Source organism: Gekko japonicus, unplaced genomic scaffold, assembly GCF_001447785.1.
Source record: "Gekko japonicus isolate JY-2015 unplaced genomic scaffold, Gekko_japonicus_V1.1 scaffold15, whole genome shotgun sequence".
Lineage (NCBI taxonomy): Eukaryota > Metazoa > Chordata > Lepidosauria > Squamata > Gekkonidae > Gekko > Gekko japonicus.
The window spans coordinates 1,933,169-1,959,317 of record NW_015165830.1 but is presented as its reverse complement, the minus strand read 5'-3'; the positions used below and the strand labels follow the sequence as shown (position 1 = coordinate 1,959,317).

The 26,149-nt window shown below is 45.2% G+C and overlaps 1 protein-coding gene across 1 annotated transcript in view; it reads left to right on the top strand.

Annotated features, from left to right (window-relative positions):
- The window catches only part of SLC9A3R1 (solute carrier family 9, subfamily A (NHE3, cation proton antiporter 3), member 3 regulator 1), a 65,243-nt gene extending 52,212 nt beyond the window's left edge, over positions 1-13,031 (top strand). Inside the window, exons 4-6 of the mRNA XM_015410730.1 lie at positions 6,791-6,831; positions 9,309-9,407; positions 11,738-13,031. Of these exons, the coding sequence (XP_015266216.1) occupies positions 6,791-6,831; positions 9,309-9,407; positions 11,738-11,905 (308 nt within the window). The 3' untranslated portion in view covers positions 11,906-13,031. The remainder of the gene's footprint in view (positions 1-6,790; positions 6,832-9,308; positions 9,408-11,737) is intronic.
- The last annotated feature ends 13,118 nt before the right edge of the window (positions 13,032-26,149 follow it).

The following is a 26,149-nucleotide window of genomic DNA, read 5'->3' as shown; positions in this document are numbered from 1 at the left end:
CCTTCAAATTTTTGCACTTAACCCCTCTTAGAGTGAATGTCTTAGGGTCTCATTACACAAGCTGTGAAACACAACTCACATTTCACATCTGACTGTGACTCACCTTCAAAATAGTGTGTGTGGGGGGGTACAAATCAGCTGTGGAGCCCTATGTAATAGCAGGAGGGGCTTCCGTCTTCCCTCCCTCCTGTCCTGCGGAGGTGCTTTCTCTCTCTGCCAGTTCCATGCGTCTCCCCAAGGGAAGATTGAAGCCCCTCCTGCTGCTGCTCCATGCTCCACAGCTGATTCCCCCCCCAACTATTCTTGCAGATGAGTCCAGATCAGACAGCAAATGCAAGCTGGCCTAATTCACATTCTGTGTCTCATGTAATGAGACCCTCAGGCTCTGTCAAAAGGCCTTGGAGCAGCTTTTCACGTGTCTAAAGAATGTATCTGCTAAGATTACTGATAGTTGCATTGTAGTGCAGAGTGTGTTGGGGTTTTGGCTCACTTTTTTAAAAACTTGCACCTAGTTTGTCTTATGGGCCAATCCTAAACAGAGTTACACCTTTCTAAGCCCATGAATTTAAAGGGCGTAACTCTTAGGATTGCATAGTTACTTTAATTCTTCCATTTGTTTCAGTGGGCAATGCAATTCTAGCTGCTCTGCTTCTTATCTAATTGTGATGCCATTTTCAGGGATTGTATGACCCTTTGACCCTTCCTTCCAGCAAAAGGTGGTAATTTCTCTTGTAGAACTGGTCCAAGGTGGCATGTTAAGTGCGTTTTTCCTGCTTTCCAGGATCCTCAACTTCACTCAATTGTTGGGGGAAGTCAAGTGTCAACTTTTAGACAAAAGCAGAGCATGCAGGCATGGAGAGTGAAACTGTTTCCCCTGCTTTACATTGCTGTACTTGATTATTTTAGCACTTTTCTCGCAGTCCACATTAGATACTGAAATTAGTCAGGCTGGGCAAAAAATAGTGGAATCAGAGTTCAGTGAGGTAACAATGGTAGAAGGCAGGTGTGTGTTTAAAAATAGGCTACCACTGCCTTTTTTGACATATAAATGGGTGGATATGTGCATAAATATTTGAGGATCACTCAATTTGGCATTGCATTACAAGTTACCTTGCTCTTCCCAGTTACTCTGTGCCATATTCCTCATCCAATTACTTCTCCTGTGGCTGCTTTTAAAATAAAATTAAATAGGTAGAGAGCTCTTTCCTCATCACCAATCTCTTGTGTCTGGTTTGTGCCCAGTCATCTTATATTTGCTGTTTTGGGTTTTTTTGTATGGGTGATGTTTGCCTTTATTTCCCTGTCCCAGTCTGCATCATTGTAGCGTGCCTACTTTCCAGACAGTACAACCAAAACTTTTCTCTGTCCACTGAAAGTGTGAGGAATGTAGCCGTGCTGTTAGCCAAATTGCTCTAAATTGTTATCAATATTGGGGAATTATGAATTATTATTAATAAGCAATTGGCAAAGGGAGCTTTCACCTGTATATACAGAGGTTGCCACTTATCCAGAGCACCAGTAACAGACAAGCAGGCTGATATTAGTTTAAATCAAAGTCTTTTACTGTATATTATACACATTCAAATATTACACAAACACACACACAATTATACAGGGCTAAGAAACTTAGAGAGACTGGGATAGCACATTCACTTTAGCAGGAGTTTTGTTGGTTTGGCAATACTTTTACCTGATCCTGAAGAGATGAAGTCTTCCAAATGGAAAAATAAGGAAACTCTAGAAAATGGGATTCATGCTAGGAAAAGGAAGCGTGCAGGCTGAACCAGCAGAAAGCACGTGGGACTATAGCTGCAGTTCCAGAGTCTTGAGGCAAGGGTTGTTTTTTTTTTGACCAAATGGCCATAAGTTTCAGAAGCAGAGATTATAGGGGTCCTGGGGGAGGGGAAGAGAGAGCAAGAGAGTGAGCACATGTCTGGGTGTCCCTTTTAAGGGGGGGCTTGGGGGGTAGTGCCAGGCTCGTTACATGTCTTGGCCTACCTCCTACTAGTCCATCCCAAAAACATGCTATTGGCTGGCAGGAAGAGGGGAGGGGAACTAAGGAGTGGTCAATATTGAGAGCTAGTAACTTGGACTGGAGCTGCGGTGGCTCAAGTGGTTAAGACACTGAACTGCAGGCTGTGGAAGGTCGGCAGTTCAGCAGTTCGAGACACGAGTGTGCCGCATGACGGAGTGAACTCCAGTCTCTAGTTCCAGCTCCTGCCAACCTAGCAGTTCGAAAGCAAGAAATTGCAAGTAGGTAAATAGGTACCACTTCAGTGGGAAGGTAACAACGTTCCGTGCGCCTTGGTGTTTAGTCATGCCGGCCACATGACCACGGAAATGTCTTCGGACAGTGCTGGTTCTTCGGCTTTGAAATGGAGATGAGCACCGCAACCCTAGAGTCGGATTCGACTGGCTTTCGAGCAAGGGAACCTTTACCTTTTAACTTGGACTTGAGGGTGGCACCTGGGTGAAGAGGGTATGAGTCACCGAGCTAGGGCTATTGTTTCTTGATGGGCTTAGCGGAGCCTGTTGATGGGCGAGAGATTAGTTTCCAAGCAACCATGTGTAGAACCTCTTAGTTACGTGCAATCTTGCAGGTAGATGGGGGGGGGGGGTTTGCCTGCGTGTGACAGAGGGAGCTCCTCATGGCGTTTGGAGCTCTTTGTCCTTGTGCCATGGCATGGTGTCTGAGGCTTTGTGCAGGCTTATGGAACTGCTTCATCTCACAGCAGGCAAGAGGGCAGATAACCTTGAAGAACCAACTGGAACAGCAAGGCAAAGGAAGACTTTCTTCTCTTAGGTGTGCATTCTCAACTGGCATCACATTGGGTCACCAAGCAATACAGTCCCTTAAGCAAAGGTTTGCACAGTCCATTTTATCACTTATGGGTTATAAAGTCCACAAGAGCACATTAAGTGCCTTGCAGGGCAACAGTGCCTCAACCACCCCCTTCACCTGTCTGCAGCACTGCCTGCATTCCAGATGGCACAAGCAGAATGCTTGCTCTGTGTGCGGGAAGTGGAAATGTTGGGGACAGAAATGTAAACTGAGATAATCTTCAGCGACATCTATGGAGAGTGTTCTGTTGGGAAGATGCCTTGGTGTGAGTTACTCTTGAGTCCTCACTGTTCTTCTGCCCTTACCTCCTGTGCGATGAAAAGATAGTAACACAACTCTTGTTGTGTTTTTAACAATCAGATTTGGTATTCAAAGAACAGGGAGAGTTCAACTATGCACTCCCCTCCTGCCGCACCCCCCCCCCCGAGGCTCAGAGCCTGGTATTCAGTTGCCATGCCCTCTGAGCTGCCCTAAAAGTGGCAGGGAGGGAGGGCCAGCGATGGGAGGCCGTTTTTATGAAGATACTACATGTGGACTGTGAGTCTCAAACTCCACTGAACACATCAGGTGAATGTGTGTTCAGTTCCTGTAATGATTACAGTATTCTCTTTTGATACCAACCCTCCATTTAAACAGAGAACTTTCTGTTGAGTGTTTGCATGACTGAGCCTTGATTAGAAGGGAGAGTAATCCAGTAATCTATATTTTGTTCACATTTCCTTATGGGGTTTATTGCTTTGTATTGAAGCTTGACTTTTCTGTAGTTTAAGGTATGATATGGAGGGTGCGAACAGCTTTTTGAATCATGGCTGAAAGTGAGGGGAAGCAACTGAGCAACCAGGGCAAATGTAGCACATTGCATGCACCAGTTTCCTAGCAACTTGGCCTTGGCAGTCTGTCTTTTTCTTCTCTGCATAGTTGAGCTGTACTAAGAAGTCCTGCGTGAGCAAACTTAATTAAACTTGCGGTTACAATTTCTCTGTGTATTGCTTCTCAATTTGGCCCTTTGGGACCACACACCTTTCTTATCCTTTCACAACAGATATATATCAACCTCTACCTTGCAGGTCCAGAGAATAGTTTTGTGGAACTAACATGTTTTGTATGGTCAAACACTTCTGGAGTGAATTTAATGAACAGGTTCATTGTTAGACTGACCAGCTTTTGCATTGGTATCCAAACTTGAGATCTGCCACCAGATATTTCACAAAATTTATTTTCTAGCTAAAGATACCCAACTCCCATTTATCTGCATCCATGGTCATCTACAATTACTGATCAGTATCCTGATTAGTAATATCCAGTGTAGAAACTAAGAGGTTCGAGGTTTATGTTAGATTGGGCTAGGGCTTCTGTACCTCCAAAGCAAAACTCAAGATTTACAATGGAAAAGGTTTCCCCCCCCCCACTCACCAAGAGTACATATGGAAGGAAATGCAATGCACAAACAGATTGCTGGGTAATCCTGTCCTAATTTAGATGATGGCTTCAGAACTTGGTGTGACATACTTGTCGCAATGTTGTTGGATTTATTTAGTATTAGGTTAATGTTGTTATTTCCCATTGCTCTGCCAAAGCAAGTTTGTGGACAAGGTTATATTCGTGATTTTATTGTTTTACTGGGTTTTATGTTGGGCTTGTGCCCCCTGTAAGCCGCCCTGAGCCCGCTTGCGGGGAGGGCGGGGTAAAAATGCTTTAAATAAATAAATAAATAAATATAAGGTGGGTACCCTCAAAAGAGATAGGTGTAGAACTGATGAAAGGGCCTTAAAATAAGTTGTACTTATTAGGAGGGGATCACAGAGTTCATTTGTCTCCTCTCGTAACATTTATTTCCTTCATTTGTAGTCACTTTTCTGTGTCCAAATGCATGTGAATAGGCTTTCTGCATACCAAATTAAGTTAATCTTTTTTTCTTTTCTTTTTTGCATTGGCAGGCTTGTTTTAGCAGGCATTCTAGTAACAGGAATACTAATGAAATAAGTACATTTCCAGCTCTGAGTATTTTTATATCTCTGCCATGTATGTTGAAGGCCTAGGGACACAAACTTGTACTTAAAGAAATAATATATACATAAATATATAATAATAACATGTTCATGTAACTGGTAATGCAAGGTCTGAAGCACAGTCCTGCAGAGTTTGTGGAAATACTTAGAAATAAATGTAGATGGTTGTCTTGGATGTTTATTACTGAGTTCACATCACTTCTCTTGCATTTTTTTTCAAATGGGGTATACAGCTTAAAAAGGTAAAGGTAAAGGTTCCCTTGTTCGAAAGCCAGTCGAATCTGACTCTAGCGTTGCGGTGCTCATCTCCGTTTCAAAGCCGAAGAGCCAGCGCTTTCCGAAGACATTTCCATGGTCATGTGGCTGGCATGACTAAGCACCAAGGCGCACGGAACGCTGTTACCTTCCCTCTGAAGTGGTACCTATTTATCTACTTGCAATTTCTTGCTTTCGAACTGCTAGGTTGGCAGGAGCTAGAACTAGAGACGGGAGCTCACTCCGTCATGCGGCATGGTCTGCACACGCTGACCCCCCGACCTTCCACAGCCTGCCGTTCAGTGTCTTAACCACTTGAGCGACCGCACCTCCTCACAGTTTAGGGACATGCTAAACTGGCTTTGTGACATTTAGGCTGAAATAGCTGACCATAAATGCATGCTCGTAGAAGATGCTTGAGATGGAACCAAAACGCCTGAAATGAAATTAGAAATCATGAAACAGAGAAAATAAAGAATGCAGATTTCTTAAATTCATTTGGTTTTAAGTAATGTGCCCATGTTGGGTTGGGCATTTGAACAACAAAAGTTATAGCATATGTATTTTTATAATGAACTTGTACCAAGAGTTTTCATACTTACAAATAACTGAAAGAATTCAGCTCTTAAAATGACATTACTATTGAAAGTGCCTACAATTATAGTGAGTGAGCTGTGGAAGAAAATTTGTTCAGGACTGCTGCAAGGCTGGGAAACAAGGAATCATAAGATGACCTGCAGCAAATTTTGCTATTTCATGCTTGCATTAACAACTATGCAGAACAGGCTGGCAGCACCTTTCAGAGTAAGATGGTGGTTTGATCATAGCCTTCCTGGGCACAGTTCCTGCAGACTGTATCAAGGGTTGAATATAGAATGGTCAAGCATGGAAATCAGCAGGGTTGCTAAACGACTGCATCTTCCTCTCCAGCCCGCTGATCAACCACTCCGTAGCGCCTTTTTACACCTGCAGCCATGTGCAAGCAGTTTCGCTGTGACGCTATTGCGGGGATCCACCACGCAGTGCCTGTAGGTACCGTGGCACCCACCAACACCTTTTCTGGCACCCACCAAGTGTTTTTAGGACGTGGATGGGGCCAGGATTCTGATGGAGGATTGGAGATTTGATTGGCTGTGCAGATTTAAAAAAAAATTGCTTTGGCAGCATGTGCCACCACAACACAATGACTTGTACTGTGTTACTAAAGTTAAGCTGTGGCAGTCATTTTGTGGCTGGGTCTGCCCCCCCTGTGGCAGTCATTTTGTGGAGGCCATTTTGTGGCTGCACCCACCATGCCATGTCAATTCCAAATGTGCCCACAGGGTCAAAAAGATTGAGGATCCCTGTGATATTGCATGTAGCTGGTGTGTGTGTGTATTAGTGGTCATGTAGGTGTGGCATGCAGATAAAGGAAGGGAACCCCCTCCCCCGTAGTCTTTATGACTGTTGAGCACAAATAGCAATTGCATGGTATATTGGTATTGAGAATCCGCTGTAAGTTTGCATGAAGTAGATATAATCAGTCCATTATTTTTAGGGTGGGCTTCCGTGGTAGAGCTGGCACAATCATGAAAGCAGCCTCACTTGTCCCGATTCTGCAAGGAATATGCTAACTAATAGAGAATTTAGAAAGGGATTTTTAAATGACTTTGCTAACTGCCTTGTTTGTTTGATTTCCGTTCAGGGCCCTTGCCAGAACCAGTTGCCAATGGTGATGTAGAAAAGGTAAAGATTATGCCAGAACATTCATGGTCTTATTTTGTACAATGGCTTCCTTTTACTTGTTGCTGACTTGCTATACAGAAAGCACTTCTGTGTAGGAAACTACCATGACAATAGGCCAGACTTGTTTGTGATGGGCCTACCTATTCATTTTATTATATGTATTTAAATTCGCATGTTTTTAATTTTTTTACAGCAATTGCTTTCTGGTCCATTTTGTATCCATGTTGTATAATTGTATTGTATTATGGTATAACCCAATTTGTTCCTCATTGTGTTTGACCTCTGAAGAAGGCCTACACAGGCCGAAATGTGTCAGGTCAAGTCCACTGGCCCTTGTGTGTATGACTTTGGTATTTTTATATGAGGTGTAATTGGGCCCGTATGTGTTTTTTAATTCTTTACTGGTAAATACATGTAGTTTTACATTATATACATTAAGTTTTAATTGTTGGCCCTCCTCTCTGTTTGACTTCCCACTTTAGATTCTTGATCCCACCTACTTGGGTGACCATGCACTGCTCACCTTTATGAATTCTCTGCACTGCCCCAATTGGTTCTCCTTATGTTTCACCCTGCAACTCCCCCAGTTAGATTTGATGTTGTGTTAATCCTACTCTGCCCATTGAGAATGGTCCTCATCCTCTCTGAACGGAATGATTTTGTTACTGTTTCAAGCGGGTCTGTCTTTTGTGACCTCTCCTCACTCCCACCTTTTCTGTTGCATGCAACCTGAGATATAAATGTATGCTGTGGCTGTACACGCCAGTGTATCTGATGAAGTGAGCTCTGACTCACAAAAGTTTATGCTGGAATAGCGCGATTTGAGTTCAGTAGCACCTTTACAGACCAACAATATTTCCAGGGTATAAGCTTTCCAGAGTCAAAGCTCCCTTTGTCAGGTATTTTTAAGGTATGACTAGACTCGAATCTTGCCCTTCTACTGCAGATAGGGTTGCCAGGTCCCTGATCTTCGGGGCTCCAATCTGCTGCCAGCCAACTGCAGCCTGTCGTGGGTCTACACGGTCGGCACGGTGATGTCATATGGAAGTGACAGCATCACACTGGGGATGTCACGCGTCAACGCTCTAGCCATTCATGCACGATGTCCCCGGTGTGATGACATCACTTCCATGTGACATCATCGCTCTGACCACGTCGCATGCAGCAGCATTGCCCCTCCCCCCCCACTCCCGGACGGCTCCTTCCCCCACCCCCTGCTGCCAGGACAGTCGGACCTGGCAACCCTAACTGCAGAGCAACACAGCTACCCCATCTGACACTATCTCATGCTGGAATGTACTTCTGTTAGCCTTTACGGTGCCTCTGGACGTGTGTGTAACTTGGCAATGTATGTTTAAGTATGTCAGCTGCTCGTGGTGAACTCTTCTCCTGTAGAGGTCCTTCTATGTAAGAAATGCACAATGTTTAAAGCGGCTCTGACCACCCACTGCCCCAAGCTAGGGGGGTGGGAGCGGGTGAGCATCTTGCTGGGGTTTTTTTATCGTTTGTGCTGTAGAGCAAAGCTGACCTCTTGGGGAGGGGAAGGGGGAGCCCTCCAAGGCATGTCACTCATGGCCAGGCCTGCCTCTTATCTTGGAACAGAGTAGCTCATTCTTCAGTCTGTGGGTGGAAACCCACAGTCAGGGCTGCTGTTCCAAAAGGCCACGTTACTTCCAGTCTGCTTTGAAAACACAAAACCTAATTAAACAAAGACCAGAAAGGAAGCCTCATTAGAAGCTCAAAAGAAGGGCAGGGTACCAATTATAATATCCATTAGGGGACAGAACAAGGACGTTTCCAGACTAGATAAACTCAGTGAATATAGTGAACTCCTTTCTTCGAAATCTCTCTACTTTTTGCATGGCAAGCTGATGGATCTCACATCCACAGCACAATCCCATCAGAATTGGAAATAAGGCTCTAGCACTACTTGCCAGATGGTTAATTATCATGTGACATTGTATGTATAATAGCCAGGAGAGCTTAAGATTGTCTGGCAGCCAGAAGTTCTAGCTGTTTAGCATTATTAGGTGGCAAGCTGGACTTTAAGGCAAGAGACATTTCTGAGGTGGTTTGCCATTGCCCGCCTCTGCATCACAAGACTGGTATTCCCTGGAGGTCGCCCTTCCAAATACTAGCCAAGGCTGACCCTGAGCTTACAGGATCAGGCTCGCCTGGGCTATCTAGGTCAGGGCAAATAGGCCACAAATGGGCCTGAATGTCTAGTTGTCTAGTTGTCGGGGGGGGGGGGAGCAGTGTTTTTTCCTTGACCAGAGCTGATTACTCTTAACAAGCTAAGAGCTCCTGTCTTACAGACAAAAACATTTCTTTTGGCTGCATTCAGACATCATAAACATTGTAGGAGTGTGTCTCTTCACCAAATGCATGAGCCGGCCAATTAGAAAAATTGCTCTACCTCCATTTCTGCTAAGTATCTGTATGGCTCTTAAGTTCCAGAATTTGGTCTCTCTTTTCAGGAGAACAGCAAAGATGAGCAGCCAGAGCCTGTCTGTGAAAGTCCTCCTAGTCCTGACCACTTGCCTGCTTCCCCCACTGTGAATGAAACTCACTATGAGGTATGAAAAACAACCTGGGTACCAAACAGGTGGTGCGGGGAGGCCAAGTGCACTGCATAAGTGTTACTTAGAGTGGTAAGAGGATTTTGCCTAAGAAAGGCCAAGTATATCCTGTTGCTCAGTGGTGGGAAACTTGCCTGTCAGGAGCACTTTCCCCTTTTCGACAATGTAAAGCGATCAAAGCTTTGCCAACCCTTTTGCTGCCCTGCAGAGGGGAAGACGTAAAGGAGATCTGATGCGGAGTGCCTAGAATAAATAAAGCTGGGCATAGTTCCTGAGATGCTGAATACCTGGACCTGGTTCCAGAGATACTGAATGCTTATTACTTCCCTTGGCTGGAACTGCAAACAGCCCAGCCCATTTGAAAATGCTTCCACTTAAGACCTGAACTTCTGAGGCCTGCTGTTTTCCTGGAGTTGTCTACAAGACTTTTGTGGTACAAGGCAACTGGTGATCCTCATCGGATTCTATAAATGTTCTGGAAAATGTGGTGCATATGTAGCCCAGATCCATGGCTCTTCTGGGCAAGGCCAAAAGCAAATAGGATTAAGTGCAAGAGTCTGTGTTGGAAGTCAGTGTGTTGCACAGATCTTGTGCATTGTGGGAGTTTTTTTCTGGATGGTGTCATACTGTAACAGGTCAAAACATGCACACTGCAGCTGTTGTGGGGCAGAGATGAGCAGAGTACAAGGGAGTAGCAACATTTAATACACACAGTGTTGCATTTCTGTCTCTGGGGAATGTCCTCTCTTTAGAAGAAGAGAAGAGATTGGATTTATACCCCGCCTTTCACTACCCAAAGGTATCTCAGAGCGGCTTACAAACTCCTTTCCCTTCCCCTCCCCACAACAGACACCCTGTGAGGTGGGTGGGGCTGAGAGAACTCTGACACAAACTGCTCTTTTTCAAGGACAGCTGTGCCAGAGCTTGTGACTGACCCAAGGTCACATCAGCAGGTGCAAGTGGAGGAGTGGGGAGTCAAACCCGGTTCTCCCAGATTAGAGTCCGCACACTTAACCATTACACCAAACTGGCTCTCTTTACACTTGTTCTAGGCTCTCTTTACACTTGTGCACCATTAAGGCCAATAAACTAAACATGCCACAGGATACCAGTTAACAGGAGAAAATAGTGCTTCAGGTCTTTGTGGGTATCTGTAGGATCAGACTTTGTTACCCCTTCTGTGACCTCAACATCTTGTCAGGATTAATGAGAATATAAGGAAAATGAACGAAAACACTATCCTGAGCATTCAGTCAAAGTTGCACAAACTGGTAAACGTTTAGTGTGCCTAAAAGTCCACTGACCATAAAAGTGCTCACAGATCTTTCCACGTTCTCCCTTCCCCCAGGAATTTCCTTGCACCCACACGAAGGAAAAAACAATCCAGCCACAGAAGTTGCAGTGAAGAGAGGAAGCTAGGCAAAATGACCCCCATCTTTCTCTTCCACCATTGGAGGTTCTGTTGGCACAAGAGTGAAATGGGGGTGATCTTGTTCATTCCTCTGGCTGCGTGGGTTCCACAGCCTTCACCATTAACTTTATGGGGTCTTGAGGAAAGCACAGCGAAGGGGTAGGCAGGAAAGATCCATGTCCATGAGCACATTCTCTATGTGTTTCATAGGATCCAACTCTGCATTTTTGTATTTACTTGTTTTGTAAGCTCCCTTGAGAGTTCTTGGGCTGAAAGGTGAGAGATAGACATTTTTAATGTCTTTCTACTTGCTTGACTCATCCCCCCCGCATCAGTGTCTTGCCTGTTTTTTATCAGTGACTGAGGGGCCTCGTGCATTCTGGGAAATAGAACTCGTAGGATGCCAGGCACTTGTGCTAGGAGTCTCAGTCACTGGTACAGGAGAGGCAGCGGGGAGGAGGGCAGTCCTGCCTACTGGCAGGCCTGTTAGGTCCACTGCTACAACAGAAGCATGCATCTTGGTTTGAGATGAGAGGCTGAAGGCTTTAGGAACGCTGTGGTGGTCCCAGTGACATCAGGCATACCATAGGGTTCTGAGAGGCATGAGTGTACAGAATCAGGCTTGAGATAATCATAGCTGCTCTGCTCCTATGCATAGATTTGCCTTAGTCATTTTTAATGATAAGACAAGAATTCCAGTAAGAACAAATTATGCAAAAGACATTCCTGGTCTGTCAAATTACATTAATATAGATATTTGTCTTTGCCCATACAAATCCTCTGCCCAGAATATGTCCAGCCCTGGACTGGAGCCTTGGGCTATGCATAGCGGCAGAAGAGATGGAGATTGGGTAGGACAGCAGTGACCTCATGTTTGCAGTGAGCTCTAGTTTTATTTGCTGTCCTGTTCTTGCAGGTCAACTCTCAGGAGAAGGTAGAGAACCGCAGCTCTGTATCTGACCCTGTACTTGATTTGGACATCCCCCTGGCAGTGGCCAAGGAGCGGGCCCACCAGAAGCGCACCAGCAAAAGGGCACCTCAGATGGACTGGAGCAAGAAGAATGAACTTTTCAGCAACCTTTGAAGTGTTTCATCCCCAAGCCAGGAGGAGAAGTGGGGGCAGTACCATAAAATCTGGCCTGATCTTCCTTGACTTTCGTTACCAGCCTCCAGTTTCTTGGGGAGAGCTTCTTCCCACTCCTTCCCTACCCTTTCCCCTCTCTTAGCCCGGGGAAGCACAATCTTTTCTATCTTGTGTAATCTGACAAAAAACAAATGGTATGATGACTGCTCCTGTACAGTTCTAGGGAAGTAAATGCATTTTTAAAAAATGATGAGATTTTTATACACTGTCTATAAATACTTCAGTGGGTTTCATATGAGTGTGTGGCAAGGGGTTGGTTCATCTAAGAATCAGAAACTAGTATGGGGCCCATGCAGAGTGCTGTCCACATCACTGCATTGAGGAGGAACATGCTGATATTCTTTTCCCCCAAATGCAGCAATAATATTCTTAGTGGAAACTTGTGTTCAGGACAAGGTTTGAAGGTACCAAGCTTAAGACCCCTAATGTGGTATTAATGCGCTTAGTACGTTTTAAAGAGCAACAGTGTCAAAAAGATCTAAACCTGGACACCTAAAATAATCTTAAATTGTTGCTCTTAGCTGACTTGTGTCAGAAAAATCTGATTGGATCCTGATAGGAATACATGTGATTGTTTGGGGGACTATAGCATTAGGATGATATGGAGGATTTAAAAAACAATGTTTCCTTGATCTCCTTTTTGGAAGGCAATAAACTTCCGTTTCCACAAGGTTGCATTTTCCTCTGACTAGAAATTCCATCCCTAACACTCCAGTCTTTTTATCACTTTTCTGAATAATCGTTCATTAGAAAAGATTGGAAGCAATAGTAAGGCTGTCATTCATGGGACAACAAGACTTTTGTTGTGTTGCCTCACCTAGGCTTCAAATAGTTCGATCACACTCAAATTCTGAGGTGAGAAGGAAACTTCAGAAATGGTCTTGGCTATAGGTAGGTGGGCGTTTGTTCTTGTTCAGGCCTAACATAGCTACTGAAAAGATCCAAGTGTGTTACCACAGAGCTTGAGCTCATCAGGGTTTTCAGTAATAATGCTTAATTAACAGTTTATATAAAAACTGTTTCACTTTCTGAAATGTGATATTTTCTAATTGCATTCCTGCTCCCCTGACCCTTTTGTCTACATATGTTGTGGAAATTATTCTTTTCCTTGAATGTTTTATTTTCTTGATTTAATGTTTGTACTGTCAAATGCAAGAAGAAGAAAAAATCTGTTTACTAGAAGGAAAAAATCACCTTGACTGTGTGTGTATTCATTTTATGTCTGTTAGCAAATCTTGGAGCTTGTGACTAGGCAGTCTTCCTGACCTTACAGCTTTTTAGGTATGCTATGAGGAGAATTATCATGTTGCTAGAATCTGATTAACATAAACAGAATAGGCTGCAAATGTAGTTTCACCCTGCCCCCTTCTCAGAAACCCAAATCCTTTCTGGTATGACTGTGTGTTAACTCATTGGTGTCTGTGTTTAGGGTAAAGAGAGACCATGGTAGGGATGTATGAAATGTTTTCTCCTTCAGGCATTTTTTCCCACTAGGAAACTGTGGTACTCCATCTGCAAATGAATGTTCCATTTTTGTAGTGATGCTTGAACTTTAAGTTTATAGTGTTCAGCTGAAAGCTGGCAACTTGAACTGAAGTCAGTAAGTAACCTTTTTTGCTAATGGCCGCAGTGATGGCTCCAACCTCCAAGCAGGCTACCAGACAAAAGCCTGAAGCAGAGGAAGAAAACCATTTAATGGGCTAAACGTTGACGAAACTTCCAGTGCAAATGTGAATCTCTCCACTGAAGTAATCCAGTGAATATAGTTAATATTGGGCTAAGCTGCTACTCCTCCATCTGGGGTTATATTTTTATTGACAAGGTTTGATGTTTTGGAGGGGGAAAAGGGATCCAGTGATTTCTGACACTGAAGTGCTGATCACTCGGTGCTGCTATCACTCAGTGTTGATATTACCCCTTCCGTCTGTGGCCTGCACCCACTACCCCCTTGGGAAAGGGTGAGATAAAAATGTATTTAATCATTCCCATTCCCCACTCCCATCTTGCAGCAGAAGGCACTGCTGCTCTGGCCAAACCAAGAGCTAGAGGAGGTGAGTACGGGCTCTACTGGTAGCAGGAGCTCCTTTGCATATTAGGCCACACACCCCTAGTGTAGCCAATCCTCCAAGAGCTTCTTACTGGGGCTACTGTAAGCTCTTGGAGGATTGGCTACACTAGGGGTGTGTGGCCTAATATGCAAAGGAGCTCCTGCTACCAGTAGAGCCCAAGATCTTATTCTAAGTGATCCCCCAAATCAAGCACCTGGGGTCCCTGGTTCTGACTTTCCTTGCCACGTGATCCTGGACAGGAAACAGAACCTAGTTAGCCATGTTTCTTTGAATAACGTAGGGTAGACAAAAAGTGACAAGCAAGTGATCCTTAAAATACCTCAAAGGAGAGGAAAGCAAAGGCACCGAGCTGGACATCAAGCTGCCCTCTATCACACCAGAAAGTGGCCTTGTATTGGAAAAAGCAGTAGGGGAATGTTCTTCCAGTATTGCCTCTTGGTTAATCTGTAACTTGGGTAAATGATGATTATACGGTAGAATATTAGAAGTGGAAAGCTCAATAGCACAAACAGTCTTTTTGTTAGATGGCAAGGAAGGGAAATAACAGGGTACTGCAGTATCATGCAGAGGTACTGGAAGAGAATTCAGCTACTGATAAGCAAAGGAATGAGAATGCCCAAGATCTTTGTTGATTCTCACTAAAGGCATATCTAGTTTTAAGAAGGTATTGGTAAGCGAACTAGTATTGTTTTCCTTCTGTCCTATAAAGTATTTAATGCGTCCAGTTGTGAGAATCTTAGACTTGTTGGTGAAGTGTGGCTCAGTACGACAGCGTCTGCTTTGTATTCAGAAGCTCGCAGCTTCAGTCCCTGGCATCTCCATTTATAAAGGAGTGGGTAGCAGGGGATATGGAGTACTCCTACTTGCCTGAGACCCTGGAGAGCCAATGTCATTCAGAACAGATAATACCGGATTTCTTAGACTAATGGTCTGTCTTGTCATTTTTCTGTTCTTGGAGAGGCAGATGGTGTTTGATACAGGGGAGTCTGACATGCAGCTATTTCTGATTACATATATTGGTTTCTCGCCCCCCTCCCCCCCAAATTAGCTAAAGGAATGGAATGTAGATAGCAGGTCCAGAAATATGGGTTTGTTTTGTTTAAGGAAGCAGCAGAACAGGCCTCTGTATGTGAAGCTGTGAGGAAAACAGGTTCGTATTGCAATGAATCCGGGATGCAGAAGGATATTAATGTAACTGATGAATCAACTTTATATTTGAGCACAGAGCACAAAGCAACTGTGGTGTTTTAGGTCCCAGGAAGAATGCATCATTAACTTACAAAGGAAGTGATTATGAGTTAATAGTCCTCTCAAACCTTCCCAGTTCTGGGAGCAAAGGTAACAGAATGACTTTTAAAAGCCCCTCAGTAATAAAACAAATCCTTGTTCAGCACTCATTGAAGAAATCATAGAATCATAGAGTTGGAATGAACCTCCAGGGTCATCTAGTCCCATCCCCTGTACAATGCAGGAAATTCACAAATACCTTCCCCCCACATCCCCAGAGTATGCTGTTCTACGCCCAGAAGATGACAGAAAACCTCCAGGATCTCCAGCCAAACTGGTCTGGAGGAAAATTGCTTCCTGACCCCAAAGTGGTGATCAGCAATTCCCTGGGCATATAAGAAAGGGCCACAAGAACTAAGCACTGATGCAACTCTTCCTGCCGTCCCTCTCATGATCTGCCTAAGTTCACACAATCAGCATTGCTGTCAGATGACCATCTAGCCTCTGTTTGAAAACCTCCAAAGAAGGAGAGCCCACCACCTCCCAAGGTGGCCTGTTCCACTGAGGAACTGCTCTATTAGTTGTGTGGGACAATCTACCCTCCTTTCATCTGATTTTTGTTCACTAAATACAAAATCCGAAGTGCAAAGTGATTAATTTGTGTCTCCAAAACAGGAAGGCGGAGAGGTCTCAGCCTATCTATCCATAGGATAATAGTGGCTTTGGATTATTAAACTACTCTTAATTCCCATGGATAGTACAGGGAAGGAGAGAAAAGAATAAGACCGCTGCATGTATCAGCTCTATAACCTCTCCTTGGCTGGAAAGTCTCCCCAGGAAATAGTTCCCACAAACTCCGCTGATCATTTTGGTGTTTACTGACCTGATTTAGAAGGCAGCAGCCCCTGAGCACTTGCTCTTTTGCAGAAGCACAGCAGGATTTCTCAACTGTGGATAAATTCTTCTAAGGCATGTGTAAGCCTTGGTCTGACCCACGCTAGAAAATCCTTCTGGCATCACAGATAAGATGATATACTGCAAAGGACTCAGCATTTGGCATGCTGTTACAGTCTGTGGAAGATATTGTGGTCAGAGTTATGACTTCATATGGTGCTGCTTACTGTGAAAAGTGCTTGACAGTCTCCAGCCTCTGAAGAGCTGTCAACCACCCAAGGTTCCGGGGGGGGGGGGGGAATGCCGTGGGTTGGTGGTAGATAAGAATTACCAGGCCAAAATGAGTCAGTCATAACTATGACATCCTTAAAGACAAGACTTTATTTCAAATATAAGTTTCTATGGATGAGTCCCCTTTGCCAAGCTGATGTAGTGGTTCCTCACGGGGAAGACAATGCTAGGACCCACTATGTGGATCTGATGAATTAAACTATAGTCCTCGAAAGCTTATGCTGAAATAAAATCTTGTTAGTTTTTAAACTGCCACTACTAAACATCTCTTGCCTTGAAAACGCTATGGGGCTGCCATAAGTCAGTTTTGACTTGATGGCAATTTCCACCACCACTGTCCTGCTTATTTTTAGTCCAACAGAGTAATCCTGCTGCCCCTCTGCAATTATGAAATCTTTGCAATGCTGAAGTATAAATTTACTATGCTCTCCTCTCATGTAGAAAGGATGCAGTGCTATTTTGTCAGTGTAAATGTAGTAGACAGTGCATTGTTATGCTACATCTGCCAGTACCAGAAGGTTTGCTATATTAGTTCCTTGTAGCAAAAACAATGCCGTATGGTAGCTTAAAGACTTACCACATTTATTGTTGGATCAGTTTTGATGGGTTACAACCAAGTTTGACAAATACATGAAATAGTATGTTCAATAGACAGGTGCAAAGGAAACAGGTGTAAAAAGGCATAAAATGCAAAGTGTAGCAGCGGGTCTGACATTCTTGTATTGTTTACAAGATAAGAACAGGTTTTTCAGTATGAACAACCATCCAAAGTATGTCCATGTTTTGTTAGTGGTAGGTACTGCTGACTCTGAAACTCTGCTGTTGTCTTTAGGCAGTCTTGGCCCATGGATTCTTGAAACCACTAGGAACAGCAGCAGTGACCACAGACTTGGTCTAGATGATAAATATTATCTGGCCCTGGCAGTCCTACCAAGTTTTAACCAACATATAGTAAAAAGATTGCTCACGGTCTTAAGAAATAATTACATACATTGCGGGGTGGTGGTGGAGTATTTTAAAAATGCATTAATACTTCACACTTTCCTACATGTAGAATAAAAAAGAAGTGTAAAATGTATGATCTTCTTTGTGGTCTCTATGCATCATACGTCTGGGATATAGTGCGCCTGCGCCGACCCCAATCGGTATAATGGAAAGCAAAAGGAATTTTTGCACCCGCTCCCCAGTCACGTGCCAGGCTCCACTGTGCATGACTAAGGGGAGGGCATGAGGATCCCGCCAGTTCTTTTCTGACCGCCGTGCTGGTAGGACCTCTACGCTTCGGTCAGTAAAGTTCATTGGCTTTAGGCCTTCTTTCTCTTCTTACTTCAATTAGTTAGTTAAGGAAAGTTATTTAGTTAGTTAGTTTTTCAGTTGGGACTATCTCCGCCTCCGCGGAGACACTCTCTCCCCCTTCCTCCGGCCTAGGGCCATGAGGTGTGGTTTCTTTAAACGGTGCTGGACTTGTGGCAGAAAAATTGCCCCCTCTGACGGACACTCTCTTTGTCTCCTGTGCCTCGGGGAATCGCACTGTATTGACTTTTGCTTCCACTGTTCCAAGTTCTCCAAACAGACCAGGAAGAATCGGGCAGCGAGACTCTGTGTGGCACTGATGGAAGCAGCGCTGTCTCCGGTGGTGTCTTCGTCACAAAACACGTCCGAGCACGCTTCGATGTGGACGCCCGCATCAGAATTGGTGGCCACTCTGTCTTCGACATCGGCCCCGATCGATGCCAAAAAATTGGTGCCCAAGCACCCAATTCAGGCACAACAGTCCAAAGTCCATAACTCTTCCAAGATGGGACTATCTCCGCCTCCGCGGAGACACTCTCTCCCCCTTCCTCCGGCCTAGGGCCATGAGGTGTGGTTTCTTTAAACGGTGCTGGACTTGTGGCAGAAAAATTGCCCCCTCTGACGGACACTCTCTTTGTCTCCTGTGCCTCGGGGAATCGCACTGTATTGACTTTTGCTTCCACTGTTCCAAGTTCTCCAAACAGACCAGGAAGAATCGGGCAGCGAGACTCTGTGTGGCACTGATGGAAGCAGCGCTGTCTCCGGTGGTGTCTTCGTCACAAAACACGTCCGAGCACGCTTCGATGTGGACGCCCGCATCAGAATTGGTGGCCACTCTGTCTTCGACATCGGCCCCGATCGATGCCAAAAAATTGGTGCCCAAGCACCCAATTCAGGCACAACAGTCCAAAGTCCATAACTCTTCCAAGATCCGGAAGGAGGACAAGGACATTCGACTCAGCAAGCATAAGAAGCACAAGAAAGGCTCTCTCGATAAAGCACCGAGTCCTCACTGAACTGAGACTGCCACTCAGTCTAGAGCCGCTTCGCTTGCCTCATTGAGTCGAGGGCAGACACAAGGTTCATTTCAGTCACCTTCGTTTCGCCCCAACCAATCCATCGACTCTAATCATGAGCTGGATTTGACTCAGATACCATGATCTCCCGGTATCGAGAGCCATCATGGGATCAGCGCCAATGGCAATATCTGTACAGGGCTTATCCCTTCCCAGGATCGATGCCATGGCTTCCCCCATGCCCCCCTGTCGAGTGGGATCGCCAATCCGCACCCTCACGGATTTCCCAGTACCAAGACCCTTCCTTGGCATCGGAATTCGTTAAACCACTGCAATCGAGACCAATGGCTAAAGGTTCCAGCCTCCAGTCGTCGGCACTGAAACAATTCCTGGAACTGATGGAGCTACTGCCTTCAACGCCGATCCTCCAGATGTCGTTTTCTGAGCCTTTTTCCGATTCCCAATCGGGTGAGGAGAGTCCACACCCACCATTGCAACCGTCCCCATTGCAACAGGTCGAGGACGATCTACCCATTTCCCCATCAGAGGATGTCAAATCTTATGGGGACTTTGTCAAACGTATGGCTGATAAATTGGCTTTGTCCACCATCCAGCCACTGATTGTTATGGACTCCGTCTTCGACATCGTCCAGATGGACACCTCAGCATCGGTCACCCCCCCCCCCATGACCTAAGTCCCCCTAAAAACAGCCAAGGATCCCTGGTCTCATCCTTTTTCCATCCTGATTTCCAATAAAAGACTGGATCACATGTACAAGATCCAGGAGTCGGGAGCTGAATTCCTCTTCACCCATCCGAAGCCGAATTCGTTAGTCGTGACCTCTTCTGCTAAAGGCAAGAGCAGCCACTCTACCCCTTCAAACAAAGAAGGAAGGAAACTGGACACTTTCAGAAGAAAGTTTTACACCACAGGAGCTATGGGGATTAAGGCTGCTAATTATGCTGCCTGCATGGGGAGCTATCAGTTTGCCCTATGGGAACAAATGTCAGAACTTCTCTCTACTCTCCCAAATGACAGCAGTCATCAGGCTAAACGGATCCAGAAGGAAGGTATGCTTTTGGCTAAGCACCAACTTAATGTCTCCAAACACTTGCTGGACTCCGCAGCTAAGAGCCTCATGTCGTCGGTCGCTTTATGTCGGCATGCATGGCTACACTCTTCGGCATTACAGCCAGATACCAAAACCATTGTTGAAGATCTTCCCTTTGAAGGTGACGGCCTCTTCAGCTCCACCACAGACACTGTGCTTCAAGAGCTGGAGTGACTCCATGGTGGCCCCGGCAACATTGGTTCCCCCTTCTGCTCCATCTCTCCAAGGGCTCCTTCATACATTTTCTTCCAATCGCAGATCTCCTCCTTGCGAGGAAGGGGCAGATTCTGCATCACAACATGCAGCTTCTCAAGCTCACGGTTTGGAGGATCCTCTTCTGAAGTTCAAAGACAGGATAGACCATGTCATACTGAACTGTCAGAAGCTGTCCACTCGAGCTTCCTACAAAGGGAAGTGGAGAAAATTCTTGTCCCACCTTACGTTGTTGGGATTGCCACCACCTCCATCCGATCTGGTGGCAATTTTTGGCTTTCTATTGGCCTGTTTGGACTTGGGCCTTAGTTGTACCTCATTGAAGGTCTATTTGGCTGCAATTTCGGCCAATCACCCAGTGATTGATGGTTACTACATTTTTTCTCACCTGCAGGCCAAAAAGTTTCTTAAGGGCCTGACCCACCTTTTTCATCTGTTGCATGGCCCTACACTGGCATGGGACCCGCCCATGGTGCTTACAAGACTTGCAGATAAGCTGTTCGAGCCGATAGCTACTTGTAGCTTGCAGCTCCTGTCGTGGAAGACAGCCTTTTTAATTGCAGTCACCTCCAGGAGGATGAGCGAACTGTTGGTGCTCCGTTGTGACCCCCCATATTTGAGTTTCTGTCATAATGGGGTCACGTTGGCTCCAGATGTTTCTTTCTTACAGAAAGTTGTTTCTGAGTTTCACTTACAAGCAGACATTGTCCTCCCAGCGTTCTTCCTGACCCCATTGAACGAGGAAGAATGTCGGTTTCACTTGCAGGATGTCAAAAGAGTGCTCCTCTTTTACCTGAGTCACCGGCCTTGTTTGTCTCTTATGCTTTACCCTCCCAAAGGAAGAAGCTGTCGTCCCAACGCCTATCCAAATGGATTGTGGAGACTATTAAACTGTGCTACACGTTAGCAAAGAAGTAACTTCTGGGGTTGCTAAGGGCACATTCCACCCAGGCAGTGGCCGCATCCACATCCTTCCTGCAAGGTGCATCGCTAGAAGATATCTGCAATGCAGCTACCTGGGCCACTCCTCACACGTTTGTGAAGCACTACACCCTTGATATGCGCATTCACCAGCATTCAGCAGTAGGTCGGGCAGTGTTGCAAGTGGCGCAGAATTAGGACCTCAGCTCCCTTCTCCAGGTAGGCGTGTACTACTTGCTAGTCACCCAGAGGTGTGATGCACAGAGACCATGAAGAAGATAAACAGGTTGCTTACTTGTAACTGATGATCTTCGAGTGGTCATCTGTGCATTCACACCACCTGCCCTCCTTCCCCTCTGCTTTCGGTCCTGCCCTTTCTTTGGAGACTGAGGGCAGCGGTCAGAAGGAACTGGCGGGATCCTCATGCCCTCCCCCTAATCATGCACAGTGGAGCCCGGCACGTGACCAGGGAGCGGGCGCGAAAATCCCTTTTGCTTTCCATTATACCGATCGGGGTTGGCGCAGGCGCACTATATCCCAGAGGTGTGAATGCACAGATGACCACTCGAAGATCATCAGTTACAGGTAAGCAACCTGTTTTGACATGTTGATGTGCATGCCCCTATACGATGGTATGGCTGAGTACATGTGCTCTGTAACTGCACCCCTGACTGCCAGGTAGCATCATCATCTTTTTAATGGAATCTTTCAACACATCAAACACTCCGATTTGTGCAGCAAAATACTCTCCTGGCTCCTGTGACAATCATGGGGGGTGGGGAGAATTATGCAATGGTACTTGGGATGATTTATTATCCCAAGTCGAATTCCAGTCTCTTTGGGTAGTCAAAATACCCATAGAGTGGTGGCGGCAGATTGTTTCATAACTACCCAGGCTGTTTCAAAAACTCAAAGCCTTGACAACGCTTTCACCTGAGGTGCAGCGTTTCTTTTGTTTAGATTTTTTGCATATTCAATAGCTGATGGCAGTTCTATATAATGTTATCAGGTCACCATTCTGTGAAAAGAGAGAAGGGTTGTATCTCTCCAGAGCATTTAACAATGCTTTCTTGGATCAGAGTTTCTGGGGGGAAATCACAGGATAGTTCAATTATCTACCATAAAAACAAAACCATATAAACAGGAAATCATAAGCCACCTGTTTCTGTTTTTGTTAGTGACTAGCTATGAACTATTTGTGAAAGAGTGGCAGGAAATGTAGCTTTGCTTGTCCTGCCACCTTGTGGTACATCTGTCGCATAAGTGGCCATAGCATATTTATAGACAGGGAGTCCTGTTACTGTGTACACAATGCTGCCCCTGTAGTTTAAGTGGGTCATCCAGCTAAATTCTTCTCTTGCAGAGCATTCTGTAGGAAGGTGTGGATAAGGACAGTCAGTGCCCAGCAAGCTGTACTAACTTCCTTAGGCATACCTGTACTAGTTGTAGAGGAGGAGGGGAACAGCCTTCCAGTTTGAAAGATTCAAGGTGGGTTCGCATAATCCAGTTGCCAGCTCTGGGTTGGGAAATTCCTGGAGACTTGGGCAGGAGCCTGGAATGGTGGAGTTTGGGGAGTGGAGGGACCGCAGCAGGATATAGTTCCTAGAGTTGTCAACACTTCATAAGTAGCTATGCAGTGAGTTGCTTACTCTGACATGTTGATAACAAAACTGAGGTGGTATGAGTTTTAATTGGTGGTCTGCCTGGCTGCTAACTCTGGTATCTAGGGACAATATAAAGGACTGGGTGGAGGGGTAGGTTCACCTCTGAGTTGGGAGATGGAACCAACAAGTGGATCCAAATGAGAAAATTCCACTGGAGGATTATATTACAGAAAAAGACTGAGAACAACTCCCTGGTATTGCATTGAGTCTTTGTATGTTTGACTGGTTTGATATATTTTGAGTACTGGGTTTGAACCTCATACACTCCCAGTCTGATGATAGCCATTCTAGGAAAAAGAGAAGGCTGAACTTTACTGGAAATCTAGAGCTTGTGGCTGCTGGTTCTTGGTGAATGTGTATCTTTAACTTTGCTCACTAATGTAAATACTCCCCACCTGCTTTGCAGTGGTTCAGCACTGTTCTTTATACAACTTGGCAAATCAGTAGCATGCATTTCTGCAACTTGTTGTTTCATAGGTTAGGAATCTACAACTGGGCATTTCTCCATGAGATTAAAAAGAAATATAACCTGGAAAGAAAGGGTATGAGCTAATACTTTAGGCTTTTATCCTGGGAAGGTTTTCTCTTATCGCAGATCAGTGGGAATGCTGAGGAGGGACATGCCCCAATATCTGTCTGGGGGCAAAAGTCCTGAAAAATGGGCAACAAATCTTAAAAAAAAATTATTTATGGTAAATACATTTCCAGGCCGAAAGGGACTAAGACTTTCCATTTCCTACATGAGACAGAGAAGCCTTTGCTAACTCTTAGCATGTGCAAACAACAACTGAAGGCCCGGTTTAGGTCAGTAATGTACCCAAAGCTCGGAGATTAATTAACCATCTGGCCTGCACATACCATGAGAAGTTGTATTCAGTTCTTTGGGTTCAAGATGTATCCCGGTGAAGTTATTTTATTAAAAAATACCCCCAAATGCCTCCACAAAATCAATAAATAGTGAACAGATAGCAGTAAAAATAGATCTGTAACTAAAACCAGCATACATGGTAAAGGGGGAAATATCCAAAGGTTTTCATGAGAAGTCTTGATCTGGCACCTAAAATGAAGACTTGGCACAAGGCTCTGTCACTGGAGGGAGAGAGTTCCATGACTGAACTGTCACTGCACAAAAGGCTCTGTTTGCTACCTAAGAGACTACTAGTACTCAGGGTGCAATTAGTAATAGAAGTATTCTTCACAGAGGCCCGCCAGGCTATATCACTCACTCTTTACTCCCTGATGCAGGGGTCATTTCCTGCAGGAGTGCACAGGAGCGGAGCTCCGGCAGTAAAGAGACCAGGGGGTGGGCACATGCAACAAGCCCTGCCCCCTGCTTCCAGCAGCCCGGAGCCACAAGGAGCAAAAAGCAGCCAGGTAAGTTGCAGTGGGTGTTGCCTTCTGACACACTTCCGGTGATGTCAGGGGGTGTGGCATATGCAAATAAGTTATGCTAATGAGCTCCTGCACCTCTTTTTTCTACAAAATGACCCCTGCCCTGATGAATAGTTAAAATGTTGTGGGTTTTTAGCCTGAAAAGTATTGCTGACTGCCAAAGTTCACCTTACTTTACTTCACCTAGAGTTTGAGCAGAAAGATGACTAAAAATTATTTAAGCAAAAAAGATGGTAATTAACCCACATGAAGCCTCCCTATTTGAGGCACAGCATCAGACCATTTAGCTCAGTATTGTTGATCTGGCTGGCAGTAGCTCTCCAGGATTTCACCCATGAGAAGTTTGTCTCAACACCTATTCCTTGTCACAAATTCAACTATAGGTGCCAGCAGAGATACACTGGGAGGAAAATGTTGCCCTACCCCATCAAGGGAGGGAGAAAGAGCCTTGCGTGCCTTGCATGTTGCCCAGATGGGGTAACACTGTTCTTAGCTCAGTTGTTGGCTCAGTTGAGGAGGGGCAAGTCATCGTCCCATCAGTAGAAGTCCCAATAGATGTAATGGCCAATCTACCCCTGGATGCCACGGATTGAGCATGGGTTCATCTTCCGTCTTCAGTGCAGCCCCACATTGGGACTGCACTTACACAGGCCAGCCACAGATTTTTTTTACCAGCTAAAACTCTCTAAGGAGGCTGCCCCTCTCCCTCTGGAACCGATGTGAGTGGCTTTCCCCAGCTAAACCATCACATGCTCTGGAGGCAGGGCATCCCCTTCCCCTCAGTTCCTTTTTTGCCATTGTGTTGATAGGAGCTTCCTAGCTTAGCTGATCAGTTCAACTATTTCTTGTTCTTTTTTGCAAAAAAACCCTTCTTGTTCCTTTGTTTCTGAAGTATTTTCTTTTTCTCTTGAAGAGAGATCATCTTGACCGGGTGAGGTGACTCTTGTTGGCCTACCCTTGGTCTTCTTTTGTTGTCACTTGTGGTCCTATAATGGTGTCCAAGGCCCTCTTCAAAAAATGTATGAAATGTGCCACAAAGATGACCCACGGTCTGTCAGCTTTGCTTCATCCGTTTGGGTGAGTCGCATAATGTCAGTGTTTGCAAGATTTGCCAGGGCTTCACCCCTATGGCCTGCTCAGGTAGAGCGTCCCATGTAAAGGCAGCTCTGTGGGATAAGGCACTATCACCCTCAGGTCTGTCTATGTTGATTCCAGTATTGGAACCTTCAAAGTAGCCACCTTTGATCCCGTCTACCTCTTCAGTTCTGGCACCAGAGTCTCACTCCAGACCACCCTCATTTCAGATGGTACTGACACCTAAACAAACTCTGTGCCTGGTTAAGAGAGCCTCATTGGTCACCCCTGTGTCAGAGTTGAGGCATCACTGGCCCCCATCTCCATTGGAACCTCCTGTTAAAAAACAAAATAATATGACACATAAGGAGAAATGGTTCAACCAAACAACAAAGACACCCATCACTGAGACAGCCCCTAGATGAGCAGAATGTGATCTTGATACCTCCCTGCACTCTGTCACATTACTTCGTTTCCCCAGCTGGTTCTTTGTCAGGATCCAAGGAGGAGTGCCATAGCATCCCTGCAGAGCAACAAGATAGAGCTGAACCACCCATGCTCCCATCGTGGCTGGGAGAATTAAAGCTGCTAACATACCATTATTTTGTTGAAGCCTAACCCATAGACCTCATGGCCTTGCTTTTTACCTATAACCAGAACATATTTCTGGTATCAGCTAGCCTAGCTAAATGGTGAACAAAGACACCCTGTCTTAAAGTCAATAGATACTGTTAGAACTTCACAGTCTGGGGGAGAGAAGCACCCATTGCCTATTAAAGGGTAAAAGGTAGAATGAACTGTACTTGGGAAAGCCTGGCCCAAAAGGCTTTCCGCCAATCAGAGACCTGTGAGGTCAGAGTGCTGATGTTTGATGGAACCAATAACATGTTTTGCTGGCTTATGTCACACTGAGTATAAAATGTTATGTCACCCTTTGTAACACTCAAAGAGTCTGTTGGGTATTCAGGGGTCATCAATACAAAGTGAAATGCTGCATAAGTTTACACAAAGAAATTAA